Source organism: Crocodylus siamensis, chromosome 2, assembly GCF_052110815.1.
Source record: "Crocodylus siamensis isolate JL-2025a chromosome 2, ASM5211081v1, whole genome shotgun sequence".
Lineage (NCBI taxonomy): Eukaryota > Metazoa > Chordata > Crocodylia > Crocodylidae > Crocodylus > Crocodylus siamensis.
In genome coordinates this window covers 158989647-159004838 of record NC_143396.1, presented here as the reverse complement: position 1 = coordinate 159004838, position 15192 = coordinate 158989647, and the positions used below count along the sequence as shown (strand labels likewise).

Here is a 15192-nt window from a genome sequence, read left to right as displayed (position 1 = left end):
GGCAGAGTGCACCCTCAGCAAGTTTGCAAGTGACACCAAGCTGGGGGGAGTAGTAGCTGTGCTGGAGAGTAGGGCTAAGATTCAGAACGGCCTAGACAAATTGGAGGATTGGGCCAAAAAGAATTTCATGAGGTTCAACACAGACAAGTGCAACATCCTGCACTTAGGATATAGCAGTACATTGCAGGGGGCTGACTGGCTGAGCAGCAGCTCTGCAGAAAAGGGCCGGGGGATTACAGTGGACAATAAGCTGAATATGAGCCAACAGTGTGATGTTGTTGAAAAGAAGCCTAATGGCATATTGGGCTGCATTGGTAGGTGTGTTGCCAGCAGGTCAAGGAAAGTGATTCTTCCCCTCTATTCAGCACTGGTGAGGCCACATCTGGAGTACTGTGTTCAGTTTTGGGCTCCCCGCTACAGAAAGGATGTGGACAAATTGGAGAGAGTCCAGTGAAGGGCAACAAAAATGGTGAGGGGGCTGGAGGACATGACTTATGAGGACAGGACTGAGGGAACTGGGCTTATTTAGTTTGGAGAAGAGAAGACTGAGAGGGAGATTTAATAGCAGCCTTCAAGTACCTGAAGGGAGGTTTGAAAGCGTTTGGAGCTAGACTGTTCTCAGTGGTGGCAGATGAGAGAACAAGGAGCAATGGTCTCAAGTTGCAGCAAGGGAAGTTTAGGTTAGATATTAGGAAGAATTTTCTCACTAGGAGGGTAGTAAAACACTGGAACAGGTTACCCAGAGAGGTGGTGGAATCTTCATCCTTGGAGGTTTTGAAGACCCAGCTAGATAAAGCTTTGGCTGGGATGATGTAGGTGAGGAAGGTCCTGCTTTGAGCAGGTGGTTAGACTAGATGACCTCCTGATGTCCCTTCCAACCCTAATTTTCTATGATTCTGTAAAAATGAGATTGCAAACTCTTGACACTTCTTGGAACAAAAAAAAAAGGCTGTAATTTGCAGAAGGTGGAAAGGTAAACTAGCATTAAGGATAATGCCATTTCCAAGGTTAAATATATCTGAAACCTTCATAGACAAAAGCTACTACCAAAAATGGAGTGTGGGTGTGAGTGTTGGTAGGAGTGTTAGACCCTATTATCATCAGTAGCCCCTGAGGGCAGCGAAATGCACAGAACATTTATTATCTAGTAACTTGAGCCATCCTAATCTTGTGGAGCTTTTCATTTTCACCCATAAATCAATTGGATAGATTAATAGACCTGAAGACTACAACTAAAATACAAGACTTTCAAGTCCATTGAAATAAGAGAATGTATAGAATTCAAAGTAATATTTGTCTGCCATGGGTTTATTCTGCCTCAGCCTGGCAATGCATTGATTTATAGATTACGAATATAATGCCATGAGACATATCTCTTCTACCGACAGAGATCCCGTTTGTTTTTATATTTGCGAGAGGTTGTCACAAGAGCCTAGATCCATATCATCCAAGTCATATTTGTGTTTCCCTCTTCCTCAGTATTAAAAGGAGTTTCTCATAAAAACACATATTTAGAGGCTGATATTAAACACCGTTGCAGATCTACTTTGGGTTTCAATTTGAAGACCAGACATAGCATACATTAGAAATAAGCAATGTCTCCTCAGCACAAACGTTTCCTGGTGCTGAAGTGCCAAGATGGCTGAATGTAATTGTGGCAGGGCGTTGTTTGTGCCTGCCACTTTAAGATCAGAGCCAAGCAGCCAGCAGGTGCTTGATTGTGGCAGCTATTTTAGATCACGGGCTGCCTATATAAATAGATCAGTCGCCTGCTGGCAGGCCAGGCAGCAACATTGTGTGGCTGCAAGGCTTCTTGGAACATCCTGGAGGTAAGGGAGGATCTGTAGGTGATGGTCAGTAGGCTCCTGGTCCTGGGCATGACCTAAAACTGCACTCTGCTGGGAGTGGGTGGCCTGGTGGGGCTCCCAGTGGTACAGGAGCCCCCAGGAAATGCCAGGCCAGTTACCACCCTGGTGAAAGGCAGGTCAGGGCACCTTAACCCCAGCTCCCACAACCAGGTGGGTCACCTGCCAGTAGGGCCCAGAGGGCAGACCCCAGAGAAAGAGTGGAGCTAGAGGCTCAGAGACCTGATATAGAGTACCCTCGAGTGGCATTTCCTGGGGGCTCCTGCGCCACTGAGAGCCCCACCAGGCCACCCACTCCCAGCAGAGTGCAGTTTTAGGCCATGCCCAGGATCAGACCAGTCAAAAGGGCCAGGGGCCCACCACAAGGGATGTCCAGAGCTAGGAGGGCCTGGGGTTCCTGACTGTCCTCAGAGGGGACCACACCTGAGAGGGGAAATAGTTTCAGGGAGCTAGATAGCCTGAATGAAGGCGGGGTAGGCCACCTGAATGGAGGGATCTTAGAGGGGTCTTGATCGGAAAATTCTGGGGCCCAGCATGGGGCCGGTGACTGTAAGAACTATGAATGCCATCTGCAAGGCATGGGCTGCGGTGTAGGGAAGGTACGGAGCTGCAGATAGCGCCCCCTGGCATCAGGGCAAGGAATGGGCATTCTCCTGCCTAATTAAGATCACTAATTAAGTAGCAACAAGACATGGCAGGCAAGATAGGTGGGCAGTTGGCCCAGAAACAGGTGGGTGGGCCAAAAGCAAATCGGCCCCAAGAAGGCCCCCTGTTGCAGCAATATTCCATGAAACTGGCCTTAACTGCTGTATGTCACTGCAGTGGGCACATGCCCTCTCTGGGTAGAAAAAGAAAACAAAAATAACTCGTTGCTACCCTAACAATGATTTAGATGATGGGGTCAAGTTCATTGTTAGTAGATTTGCAGGTGACAGCAATTCGTGTGGAGTTGTGAACACTCCAGAGGGCAGGGCTAGGATCTAGAATGACCAGGATAAACTGGAAAAATGTTCAGTAATCAACCAGATGAGATTCAACGAAGCTAAGTGCAAAATCCTGCACTTTAGAATGCACAAATATAGACTGGGGAACAAATACACAAATATAGACTGGGGAAGGACTGGCTTGGTTGATGTACTGCAGGGAAGGACTTGAGGGTTATGATAATAAACTGTAAGCTGAATATACGCCAACAGTGCGTTCTTGTTGGAAAAAAAAAAGTCAGTAGCATCATGGGAGGATTTGATAACAGTCTTCAATACCTGAAGAGTGATTATGGAGAGGATGGATATGGGCTTTTCTCTGTGCCTGTAAAGAAAAGAACTAGGAACAACAGCGTCAAGCTGCAGCAGGGGAAATTTAGGCTAGAGGATTAAGAGGAAGTTTCTGACTATGAGGAGTCAGGCATAGGAACAGGCTACCTAGAGAATTTGTGGAATCTCCATGCTTGGAGAGTTTCAAAAGGAGATTAGGCAGATGCTGGCTGGGATGATTTAGTAAGAGATGACCCTGCCTTGAGCAGAGAGCTGGTCAGAATGACCTTGTGAGGTCCCTTCCAGTTCTACTTCCCTACGATCCTATGAGCAAAACCAAGCAGTTGTATTGCCTCTGTGATTTCAGTGAAAGAGGCAGACACATTGTTTTGAAAGAGGCATATGGCAGTGGAATTTGTAGACTGGTGTGCTAAAATAAATGTGGCTCCTGGAGTACAATAAGAAAGGGGCCTTTTATTGATAAAGAGAACTTTGGTCATTCTTAGCAAGTATATTTCTTTCCCCATATAAAGTAGACATCTATCTCAGCATACTACCAGTAGCACTAGCAAACTTAGTCAGCTCTATTTATTGCAAGAGACTTAAAATATATCCTCGCTCTGCCTTGGCCTTCAAGTCCAAAAATAAGTCCATGCCCATAGCCACCAGCCCATCCAGAAGAGGCAACAGAAGCCTGCTCTTATATCATCAGATGAAGAGTCCTAGCCCTGCTGTGTCCCAAACATTAGGAAAGAAGGGACAAAGGAGCTTTAGAGGAGACTATAGAGATAGACAGAAAAGAAATAATACTTTAGGAGGGAGGATGGGGGGGCAGAGAGGAGTTTGAGAAGGGGCCAGCAGATTTAAAAACCTGTAGCAGAACTCCAAATTGTTCTGCAGAACCAAGCCATGTTCACAGTATTTAGGCCATGATTCTCAGAACTAAACTAGTGCATTATGGGTGCCCAGTTTGACAGTGCTGTTATCACACCCCCTTGAAATCAATTTGAAGGCCAGACATTTCAAGGCCTTTCAGCTGCCTCAAAGTGGGCACCTCAAATCACTTGTTGCTTGAGTAGTTTCCTTATACAAAGCCTAATTGTGTGTACTTTAAGGGAAAACCTCCTCAACCAGTAGAGTCTGTCAGACATGCTGTATAAGCACTGTACTGTTTTCATGTATCAGCAAAACCCACTGAACACTGTCCTGCAAAGCAGCTGCTCCTCTTGAGGAGACTATACACCTTTTTGGTCTCTGCTTTCCTGGCATTTGGACAGATCAGGGCAGGGCGAGCAATGAGGATGAGTTCCAAAGCTGTGTCACTTGAGACATACCTGAAAAGTAGTAAAAAAGCAGAAACTTTGCATTTTCCTGCTCTGTAGGATTGTGACCTGCAGAACCCAGGGTCCTTGTTTCAGAAAGAAACATTTTCTCAAAGAAAACTAGGGCTTCCAGTATTTATTTTATCCAAATCTATTCTGCTACTTTTACAAAAGGGTCATGATAAAAGAAGAAATAATCCTGTTCAACCCATCTTGTATATCTGCCTGTTGCAAAGCAAACTGGAGAATTTGGGAGGACTGGATCTATGTCCCTTCTCCCCACTCTCCCCTGGTAGATGTTGCCATATTAAACCAACAAAACCATAAGAACCAAAGACCCCATTTGAGAGTTAGTACCAATATTCCCATTCAGCCAAGAAAAGCCTTGAAGAGACACTTATCATGCAGACTCCATGACAGAGGCTGCAGGAGGGAGTTTGTGAAATATTAGAGGTACAGTCTAAGGGGCTGCTAAAGCAACATTGAATAATTATTGGGAAGTCTCTGCAGTCTACAGAATAAGCCTGCACAGCCATTGAGCTCAGGCATTTGTGACTTAGGAATTAGCCTGCAGGTGAAAGGGAATTGTGAATTTTTCCTCCTCCTTCCCCCCTGGGAAATTTAAATGAGAAAGGTTAATGCTGAGGGCAGCACCTGAACAGCAGCAAGTGTACCCTGTCAGTGAACAAGCCTCGCTCAGTTCAGTCACACCCTGCCCCACCAATAAACCTGCTTAGTCACTCCTGTAAAAATGCCACCAGCCATTAATGCAGCCATGCGTGAAAAGGCACAGCACACACTTCATCGCCTGTGGGTTGTTCCTGCAGGGGTGAACCCTCAGCCGCTCATAACCCCACTCAAAGGTACAATCCCAGGAGAGCTTTCAAGGGTGTAACTAAACAGTCAGAGACAGGTTGCCAGAGGCCTGCACCTAACAATTAGGGAGCGACTTTTCAAAAAGCTCATTTCTTAGAGTACATAAATCAAGTGCCATATTTTCCTAAATCCATAGCACATAACAGCTCCAGTCAGGGTACAGAGGGCTCCACACTCAACGTGGCTTGTTTAAAAGGTTGACCACTTATTTTAGTGTTTAAATATGGAGGATAACCCACCTTTTTGGCCCAGTCTTATTCTTCAGGCCAAATATGAGTGTGGCTCAAAATTGCAGTGGGATCACTCTCAATTTATAGGGGGAGGCTCATTGGTCAGTTTGTCTGATGTCAGCAGAGGAGAAGGTAAAGTGTTTAACAAAAGTGGGGTAGAACTAGTAATGAAAACAGAAAGGCTGGGAAGGGACAGGAAGGTGATTCTTGACTAGTGATTCTCAACTGGGGTGGTACAGCACCCTGGGCTGCCAAGAGATCTTTGAAGGGTCCCAGGAGGGGTGAGAAGATGGACTCAGGCTCCTTCTTGCAGAGGAGCCAGGCAGTGGGGTGAGGGAGCAGCCAGGCAGGGAGATAAGCACTGTAGTAAACAACTTAGCTTTGGAATGGGGTGCCTTAAGTCTAAAAAAAGTTGAGAACCATTGGTCTAAACTGAGGGGCAGTCTCTTTCAAGACTGTTCCAGGGTGCAGGTTATATAATCCAGCTCCCACCAAGGCCTCAGTTATGAACACAAAGAGACTTTTAGCTGTTAGACTGAGTTGGTATAGCATCTCAGTACATACTGCGAGCAATGAGTGAGCTAGCTCTCTGTCTCCCACTCTGTAGGGTGTCTGTGCCAGAGAGAAGTGCCACATTTGACATGCATGAAGGCAAAGTACAAACCCCATGTACTGGGAAGCACAGTGGGAAGTGGGTAGGGTTTAACGCTTACTTTACTAAGAAACCCAGTGTCTTTCTTTTTTGCTTCTGTTCTTGCCCTGTCCTCTTCTGCAGGTAGCATTGCAGCCATTACAGTGACAGTCATTGCTGTGGTACTGCTGGTGTTTGGGGCAGCAGCATACCTGAAGATCAGGTAAGCATCTTTTTGGTATATTGCCAAGTTCCCTGAAAGCAGTTCCTCTGCGCTCCTTCCACCCTGCTAGCTCTCAGAACTGTCAGTGGGATGTGTATGCCCCTTCCCATCATGCAATAGTACTGGCAGCTCTTCCCTTTGTATACCACAGCTTTTCCCCAGGATACCACTGTCAGGCCTGGATTTCTACCCTTCCACCCACACCCCTCAGCAGAGATTTTAGTATAAACTTGACAGCCCTCACTAGCCAGGTCCCACATTCCTGGCAGTACTTGTCAGGCAACAGCAATGCAAACTTGCTCCTGTGGGTCCCTCACTGTGCCCTAAACCATGAGGAGCTTAGATCTAGGGGTGGAAGTGCATTTCAGCTACCGAACAAAGAGATTTCTGAGTTCCAGCAGTAGAAGTAGTAATAATATCCATACTTGGCTACTGACACAAGAGAACTGGCTCGCATCATGAAGCCCATGAATGAATTTCCCATTCCTGAGCTCACTAAAATTCAAGCTCCATTAACCAGGGAACACAGGTACATACCCCAGAGATCCAAGAAGTCCCCCATTTCTTTTAGTCTCACACATTTGAGTTCAGTGGTATTCACAGAAAGGTTCCTTGATTGATCAAGTAGAAAGCAGCTGGGAGCATGATGTGACTCTGCATAAATCCTATCATATATAGCTTTGGTATGGAAAGGTGGTGTCTTTCCTCATTAGTTAACCACAGCTCACTCAAAACACCAGAGACGCGACTTCCATCTGTTCTCATAAACAGCAATTATCACCAAGGCAAGCATTTCTCAGAGTGCTTTTTGTGACTTTAAAATAACCAAATTGTTGCTTACCTTGTACCTCTTTAATTAGGTTTAATTGATGGCTGAAGTAAGTGAAGTTTTTGTTATTATGACTTACAGTGGCTCATCCCAGTTCAGAAGGGGACAGAACTCTGGCTTAAGATATTTTTAGTTATTACTAGTGTTATGGATGGGTACTGTAAGAAGTGTGTTAGCAAGTCAAAAGACAACAAGTCTGCTTTTGCTATAAAAAAAATAAAAGGTCTTGTTTTCATGGATGCAGTCAACCACAAGAATGTATTTCATACAGGTCATGCACTTGGCTTTATCTTTTACTAGAGTCGTTTTTAAGTGTGGCTGATGAGTGAAGTAGCTTACAATAATGGCATGTTTTGCTAAGGGAAAGAAAAAGTTTCACGAATTACACTGAATGAAATATGAAGGGGGGGAGGGAGAAACTAGAGGGATGGGGGGAAGCAAGGGAGTCCCAGGAGCCCCTTTGAGAACATTCTGAAATGCTAGGTGAAATTACCTGACATTTTAGGTGATCAGAAGGTATTTCAAAATGAAGTTCCAGGTACATATTCTGGCATCAAAATTTATGTAGAATTTGCCAGTGCAAATTGTATTCCATTAAAATACAAAAACAGCAAAAACAACAGGGTCCTGACTGCTGAGGTTTTTTTGGTCTTTTTTTTTTTTATGAACACTCCTAGCAGAAAAACATATCGACACACAGCAAGTTCTCCCCTCACCTTGTACAAGCACTGGGCCCCATGCCAGGCTCCACTCCACAGCCAAGCTTGTCAACAGAGGCAGTATAAAAGCGTGCATGTTCATTTTATGTACGCTCCTATGCACATGCACAAAACTTGTTGGCTGCAAATATTCTCCAGTACTTACTTTAAATCAATAGTTTTACAAATGTTCCTGCCAGAAAATGTACATGACCAAGTGTTCAGATAAGGGATATGTCAAAGCAAATTAATTTCAAGACTGAATGAGCAATCAAGGAAGATTCCTCATAGGTATTCTGCCAGCCTTCATTCCTGCCCCATTTCTTGCTTTGTTGCAAAGTGTTAGAAGACTTGCATTCTTTTCTCAGAATATTGAAATCTAAGCCAGAACCCACTAAAAAATTAAGCTAGAACAATCAATCCTATTATAAATTGGGAGCATTAATATATTAAATACTAAATCCAGAGGCACTATGTTATCTGAGCACAAAAGCACATGATACTATAGCATAAAAACTAAAGACTACCTGCTAAAGCCAAACCCAATAGAAAAATCACTAATCACAAACTGGAATGAGAAACCAGAAGACACTGGTCCCACTGAATCCAAGGGAGAGGGAAGGGAGGAACTAATGGATTCAGTGGCCAGGCTATACTACAATAAATCATTAGAGTCCGCTGACCTTACTAGAGCACAGACAGACCTGTGTTAGAGCAGAGGTAAGATATTGCTGTGTTTTAAGTATGCTTTGAACTGGACCAAGCAAAAATGTTACTGAATCAGATGGTATTCCACTTCTCGCTATCCCCAAACTAGCTGATCTCAAACAGTTGTACCCACGTGGAGCAGAGACTCAAGGGATTTAGGTGTCATTGAATCAGCACCAAAACTCTACCAGAACATTTATCTGAATGCAAACACCATCACCTTACTCTCACTCTATAATTAAGTTCCCTAAGTTAAGGGTAACAGTCTTAAGAGAATGCACTTCACTCCTTACAGCAGTGTTGACCTGCTTTCCACAGAGGAGTGGCCCGATGAATTTGTTGTTGTGGGGTCCTAGCCATTTTTTAATCAACTCTGAATAAATGATCTGATCTCTTTCCCCCTCCCTCACAGGCACTCCTCATATGGACGGCTTTTGGATGATCATGATTATGGATCTTGGGGAAACTACAACAACCCTCTTTATGATGACTCTTAGTAGAGGAATGTGAACAGACAAGAAATCGATGTTGTTATTTATAAGTGCTTACTCCATAAAACAACCGCCGCCTGATTTTAGTTATCACTAAAATGATCCAGTTCCATGCCATGTTCTTCTGCTTCTTCCTCTGTTGCACAATGGATCATAATTCTAAGAGAAGCCCATGTGCTAAATCACACCCAAAATGAGACCAAAGTGAAGCTGACAGACTGTAGTTATTGTCTCTCAGCCAGAGGCAGTTACTTCACGTGCACAATAAATTTGGAAGGCTTTTTTTCTTTCCTTTGTTTCCTTTTATGTAAGAAGCTCTATTAAATCTCAGCAAGGGAAAAGGGAAATTATCACTGGAGGGTTTCCATCTGCATGGCTTGTGTGCCTTTGATTCTCCTTTAATCTTCCCTGTCTCTCCATAGCCGCTGGGACTGTGGTCAGAACTCTGCTGTGCTGTACATTTGCTTGTTATGAAAGGCCTTAACAGAAATTATCCAGGGGGAAGGGAAAGATAAAAAAGGAAGCTCACAGCAGGTTAATGCCAGAACCTGATGCTTTTACTGTTTGTCCTTACCAGGGTGTCTCATTTTAAGAGTTCATTGAGATTTTAATTGGAAGCTTGAATCTACCACCTAAACCATGGTGTTCAGCCTGTTTGCACTGTGATGTGTTATCCTGTGAAGTGGAGGATTCAAGATAAACAGGATGGAATGACATAGGGACTCACCTCTGCTACAACAAAGTCATGTGGAAGAACTGCTATCAGGGCTGGGAATGTTTCCTCTGAAAGTGTTAGGAGCAGATGAGAGGCCTGGGCATTCTTCCTGCTGTCAAAATGATACGTGACACGTTTACACCCAAAATACCATTTACTCTGAGCTGTCTGTTGCTAGTAAAGAAAGCTACTATACCCAAAACAGACCAGCCACAGAAACCAGCTCTTAGTTTTGGCTACTTGAGCAAGTCCTGTTTAACAGGAGTAAGGACTGCAGAATTAGACCTAAAATTAAGACCTGTGGCTGAGGTATTCAGCACTCCAGGCAATTTACATGCACTTTCCACTGAAAGAGTTCGCTACGTTGCTTTGCTTTGAAAACCCTACCCATAGGGTTTAATAAGGTGTGGTTCCTTGCAGCAAATACACAGACCAGTCTAACCACCGCTCACTCTCACCTCTCCTTCCCCTTCTTTCCTCCCATTTGTGTGCAGAAGTCTGGATGTTTGTTTGTATTACATAAAAGAAACTCAGTAGAGCTCCCCTGTGCTAAGGAAACATACATTGAGTGCCCGCTTTTGCAAAATGAGACAGAATTATTGTCATCTGCTACAGACATTGTTGCTTTGCTTACAGTTTTATTTTTATCCTTTAAAAGGTCATTTGCTAAACTATAATGAAGTTGTTTTAATCCTGAGTTTCTGCTTACAAATTTACTGCTGCTGCAAGTAAACAGAGCCAGATGGGTTGATTTATGACAAGATCAAAATTTGCTTTAATACACATTAGTGTTTCCCCTTAGAGCTTTTGATCTGACAGAACAATGACCTCAAAATGCTGATTTTTCAGCACAGTATTTTTTTTAAGCTAGCACACAATGTAATTAGGTTAACGTGTATTAGCTTATCCAGGGAATAGAGGTGAATGGACATAGATTTCTATTGTACCAACAGACAGCACACAAATGTCATTGCTTCTGAAAATCTAAGCTGGTATGGGAACTACTTTGTAGCTTTCACATTCTTATGTTGAACAGAAGCCATAGATAACCAACCGCCTGTGTGCTTGGGACATTTTACAAGAGTGACGTTAATTTTCTGGAATGAGATATGCAGTTGTCCTGCTGTTGGCAAGATGTCTTTTCCATGTATATAACTTATCAGGAAAAAACCAGGAGGTACTATGAATTTATAATGCAGTACCACCAAGACTCCCTAGTCCTGCACCAGGGCCCATTGTGGTAGATGCTGTACAGACATGGAACAAAAAGACTGGCCTGCCTCACAGTCCTCGGGTGACTTTAAACCAGGTAACCTCTGGTGAGACCCCAACTGGAGTACTGCATCCAGTTCTGGGTGCTGCACTTTAACAAGCATGTGGTAAAACTTGAGAGAGTCCAAAGAAGGGCCACCTGTATGATTAGCAACTTGCATGATAAGCCATATGAGGAAAGGCTGAGGGACCTGGGACTCTTCAGCCTGAAAAAGAGAAGACTGAGAGGGACTTGACAGCAGTTTATTACTACATCAGGGGAATACATCATGGGCTCAGTGAACAACTGTTCACCACCGCGCCCTTGGGGAGAACCAGGAGTAATGGCCGTTTCAGGCTCAACATTAGGAAAAAATTCTTCACAGTCAGGGTGTCCGGACTGTGGAATAAGCTCCCGGGAAATCTTCAAGAGGAGACTGGATAGTTATTGTGCTGGGGTCACCTGACCTCAGTTGTTTTTCCTGCCTGGTGCAAGGGGCTGGACCTAATGATCTTCTGAGGTCCCTTCCAGCCCCTTACAATCTGTGAATCAGGAGGGCTGACATTTAGTAAACCCTTGGAACTGTAGGGTCTTCTGCATCTTCAGCCATTACAGGGGGAGGATACTTATCTACAGTAACGCAAAGGTGGTACTGGGGTGCTTAAGATATGTCTTGAGATTTCTGTCTCCAGTTTGCTTGAGAGTCACCACAAGAGGCACCCTCCAAAGTATCTTCACCATCTCATTCCCAAGTTTGACATGTATGAATGGGAGGGAGGTCATGTTTGAAGACCAGTGCTCCACAGAAACACCAGGGAGGCAGTGAAGTCCCCCTCTTAGCATCTAAACTGCTCTGTCACACAGCTGAATGGATCTACGTAAGTGCAATATATTTTAGTACTACAGGAAACAACAGCAAGTTTCCTTTGTTGACTTGGCCAGATGAAAAAGAGCCCAATATTACTTTGTACCATGAGTTAGGACTACTACTGTTATACTGTGAAGTCCTAGGCTACAGTACTTTATATATTTGCAACCTCAGATAAACCACGTTTTATTTTAGGAATGGTAATAGAGTTTCACAAACACCCTCTGAAACAGATCAAGCATAATTACCACAAGTTTACAGAAAAGTGACAGGCCAAGAATATATGTGTTCTAACCACTATACCACACTCCCTTGTCTTGGCTCAGCATCCATAAAGATTACGATGGATTTCCATTTTTAATATTCCTAGCGTTCAACATTTTCCAATTGGTTATGCTACTGACATCCAGTTGTGTTTCTGTCTATTACCTGGTCACTGTCTTTTTTCTAGCTTGTAAATCCTGTGGCAAGAAAATGAATCACTTAAGATCAAGGCTTGGATATAGCAGATGGCAACTACCAGAGGTTTATTTTCACTGCAGAAGTCAGCACATCATAGGCCAAAATTGCTAAAGAGCCAGTGCTCAATTTAAGTAAAGGGTAGAACAAGTCTCTAGACTTACTTGAAGAAAGGTGGGGGATTAACACATGTAGAGAAGGTTCCAAGGAGCTCAGAACAAGCCTAATGCACCTAATGGTCTTTAAGATCAAAATGAGAAAATAAGGTGGGTCAGGGGAAGAACTCACTCATTTCAGTTGTGAGACATTAAAAGGAGGAGGCTGCACTGCGCTTTTAATAGGGTATTTAGCAGTGGTACCCTGGCCCAGTATTTTTACAAGGGTGTGAACAGACATAACTGTGTTATCAGTATTAATTTATAATTGTTATATCTGTCCATTCCTGCACTAGTATAAACAGGATTAAACTACTGTATCCTTAAACTGATGTCATTCAGGTTCAACCTTATAATGCTTCAACTCCCATTTCCACCACTATAGAAGTTCCAGTTAAACTGAAATAGCTCTTACCACACCTGGGCATTTTTTAAACAGTAGAAAATTATTTCTATCTGTAGCTTGAAATGAGATAATGGCAGTGTTTCAACCAAAGTGGCACAGTCTGTCACATATATCATGAGCAGTGCCATATACAGGAGTCTAGACGAGCCATTTTTAACTCACTATGTATACAATGCGTACACCAAAAAAAAAATTAAATGATGGGAGACAACCACACCTGATGAGGTACCAGAATACAACAGTAAGGACTTACTGTGTAAAGGAAGTCTCTGAGACTTCCTTAGTTATAGCCGAGTTATCTCTTTATTAGTTCTCCTCCTTCCTATTTGCCTGTGGGCTCATCCACACTTCTGAATCTATACGTTCCTCCTAACCCACAGAAGTGGAGGGTTCATAACTTGCTACAAGTGGTAATTTGCACAGATACACCTTTTACTTTAGCTTTCTGGAAAATGAATGTAATGGTAAGGCTACAGTTTTTTAAATAAAAATGCCATAGATGGCAGAGCCAATGCCAAACTTGTGGACTGAGGTTATTTTTGATTGAGGGGCTGGGTATGCAAAAGAAAAAGATAAGAGCATTAAATACCTGGAAAGCAGAGACAATTTGATATTGGATGTTGACACAAACATGTTCCTTGTAAGATACACCAGTTACACCAATTAAAGTCACAAGCTTGTACTATGTTATAGTGCAGGGTAACAACTTTGTTTTCATTTCTATGTTGCTCCCTGTGACTTTTTTTTTTTTTTAAGGGAAGTATCCAGGGCTCATCAGCCCTGAAGCAAATCATACTGCTGTAGTTTATAGAACTATTCTAGAAACGATATCCCTGGATTCTGGCCTCACCACCTCTTCAACACCAGATCAAGATAGTTTTGTCAAGTTGCAGATTCAGCCTGGGAACTGAGGGCACAGCCAGATGAGCATGGACACTTGTTTCCCTAGGGACAAGTAGCAGCAGCACATCTGAAACAGCTGGCCCCAGCGGCCTTACCTGGGGGCTTCAGGGACCTGCAGCCCTAGTAGGAAGCCAGGCCAATAGCTAGAGCATGGCTCCAGGCAGCCAGGCTCTGTTTTCTGGCAGCACATGCTGCAGCCATGTGCACCACCCTGCCTTTTTGTTGATGGGATTTTTACCCCAGGATCTCCCAGAGTCAACTCCCCCAGCCCCCAATGCTGAAAAGTAGCAGTGCAGGCAATGCCTGCATGTGTGTTGTGTGGTGCTCATCTGGATGTGCCCTGGAAGTCAGACCAGGTACTTTGTGCCATGCATGTTCACCAGCAAGAGACAGTTCTGCCCCTTTAGTACTGCTCTTGACCTTCACTGTGCAACCGTACTCCATTCAGTTACACCCACACCTAACAAGCTGAAGCTGACTCCAAAAGTTCTCACTGATTTAAAAAACATCAGTTTTCTTAGTATCCTAGTTTGACACTGGCTTCTACTAAACCAAAAAGGCAAGAGTGGTTATCCACCAGATGCAAAGAATGCACCTGTACAGGCCCAGAGAATTCCCACTACAATTTTAGTGTGAAAAAGTGTTACTGACCAAACTGGAACTTTAGATGGAGATGAAAATAGATTAAGAAGGTTCAAAGTGAAAAAACAGTTCCTCTGAACTGGAAGTTTGGTCTGGGTCACTGCTTTGGGTTTTCATCTTGCCTTAATAGGCGGCATGTGCAAGCAGAATTAGCCCAGCTATTCATGAGGACCATCTAAATTTCTAGCCCCATGTAAGGCCCTAAAGAACAAGACCTCATATCTGCAAAAAGCTTTTATAAATGAGGAAGAGGCTAATCAAGCAGCATCCCTCCATTTGGTGGATGTTTAGTCTGGCCAATAACTGCACCTTTTAGGGCATAAAAACTATAAAGCAGCTTTTTGTATTCAAAGCAGACTCTGGCTACCACACAGCAATTTTGTACCTAGCTATGAGGTGTGGAATTTAACCCTTCTCACCCTAGTCATAAAGCACAACATTGCAGGTATTTCTATACCAGTAGTTTTCAACCTGTGGTCCATGGACCCCTGGGGGTCTGCAGACTATGTCTAAGGGCTCTGCAAAAGTTGATTATGATCAAGCAAACGTATGTGAATACCCACACTTACAATGCAAAGGTGTCTGCACCTCCATTTGAAATTTCCAAAGGGGTTTGGCACCTCCATTCAAAAATTGAGGTCTGCAAATGCAAAAAAAGGCTGAAAA

The 15192-nt window shown here is 43.6% G+C and overlaps 1 protein-coding gene across 1 annotated transcript in view; it reads left to right on the top strand.

The window, feature by feature from the left end:
* Nucleotides 1–13493, top strand: part of PARM1 (prostate androgen-regulated mucin-like protein 1) — a 69719-nt gene extending 56226 nt beyond the window's left edge. The window contains exons 3-4 of the mRNA XM_090031928.1: nucleotides 6322–6400; nucleotides 9048–13493. Coding sequence (XP_089888054.1) covers nucleotides 6322–6400; nucleotides 9048–9132 — 164 coding nt within the window. The 3' untranslated portion in view covers nucleotides 9133–13493. The remainder of the gene's footprint in view (nucleotides 1–6321; nucleotides 6401–9047) is intronic.
* Nucleotides 13494–15192: the final 1699 nt, after the last annotated feature.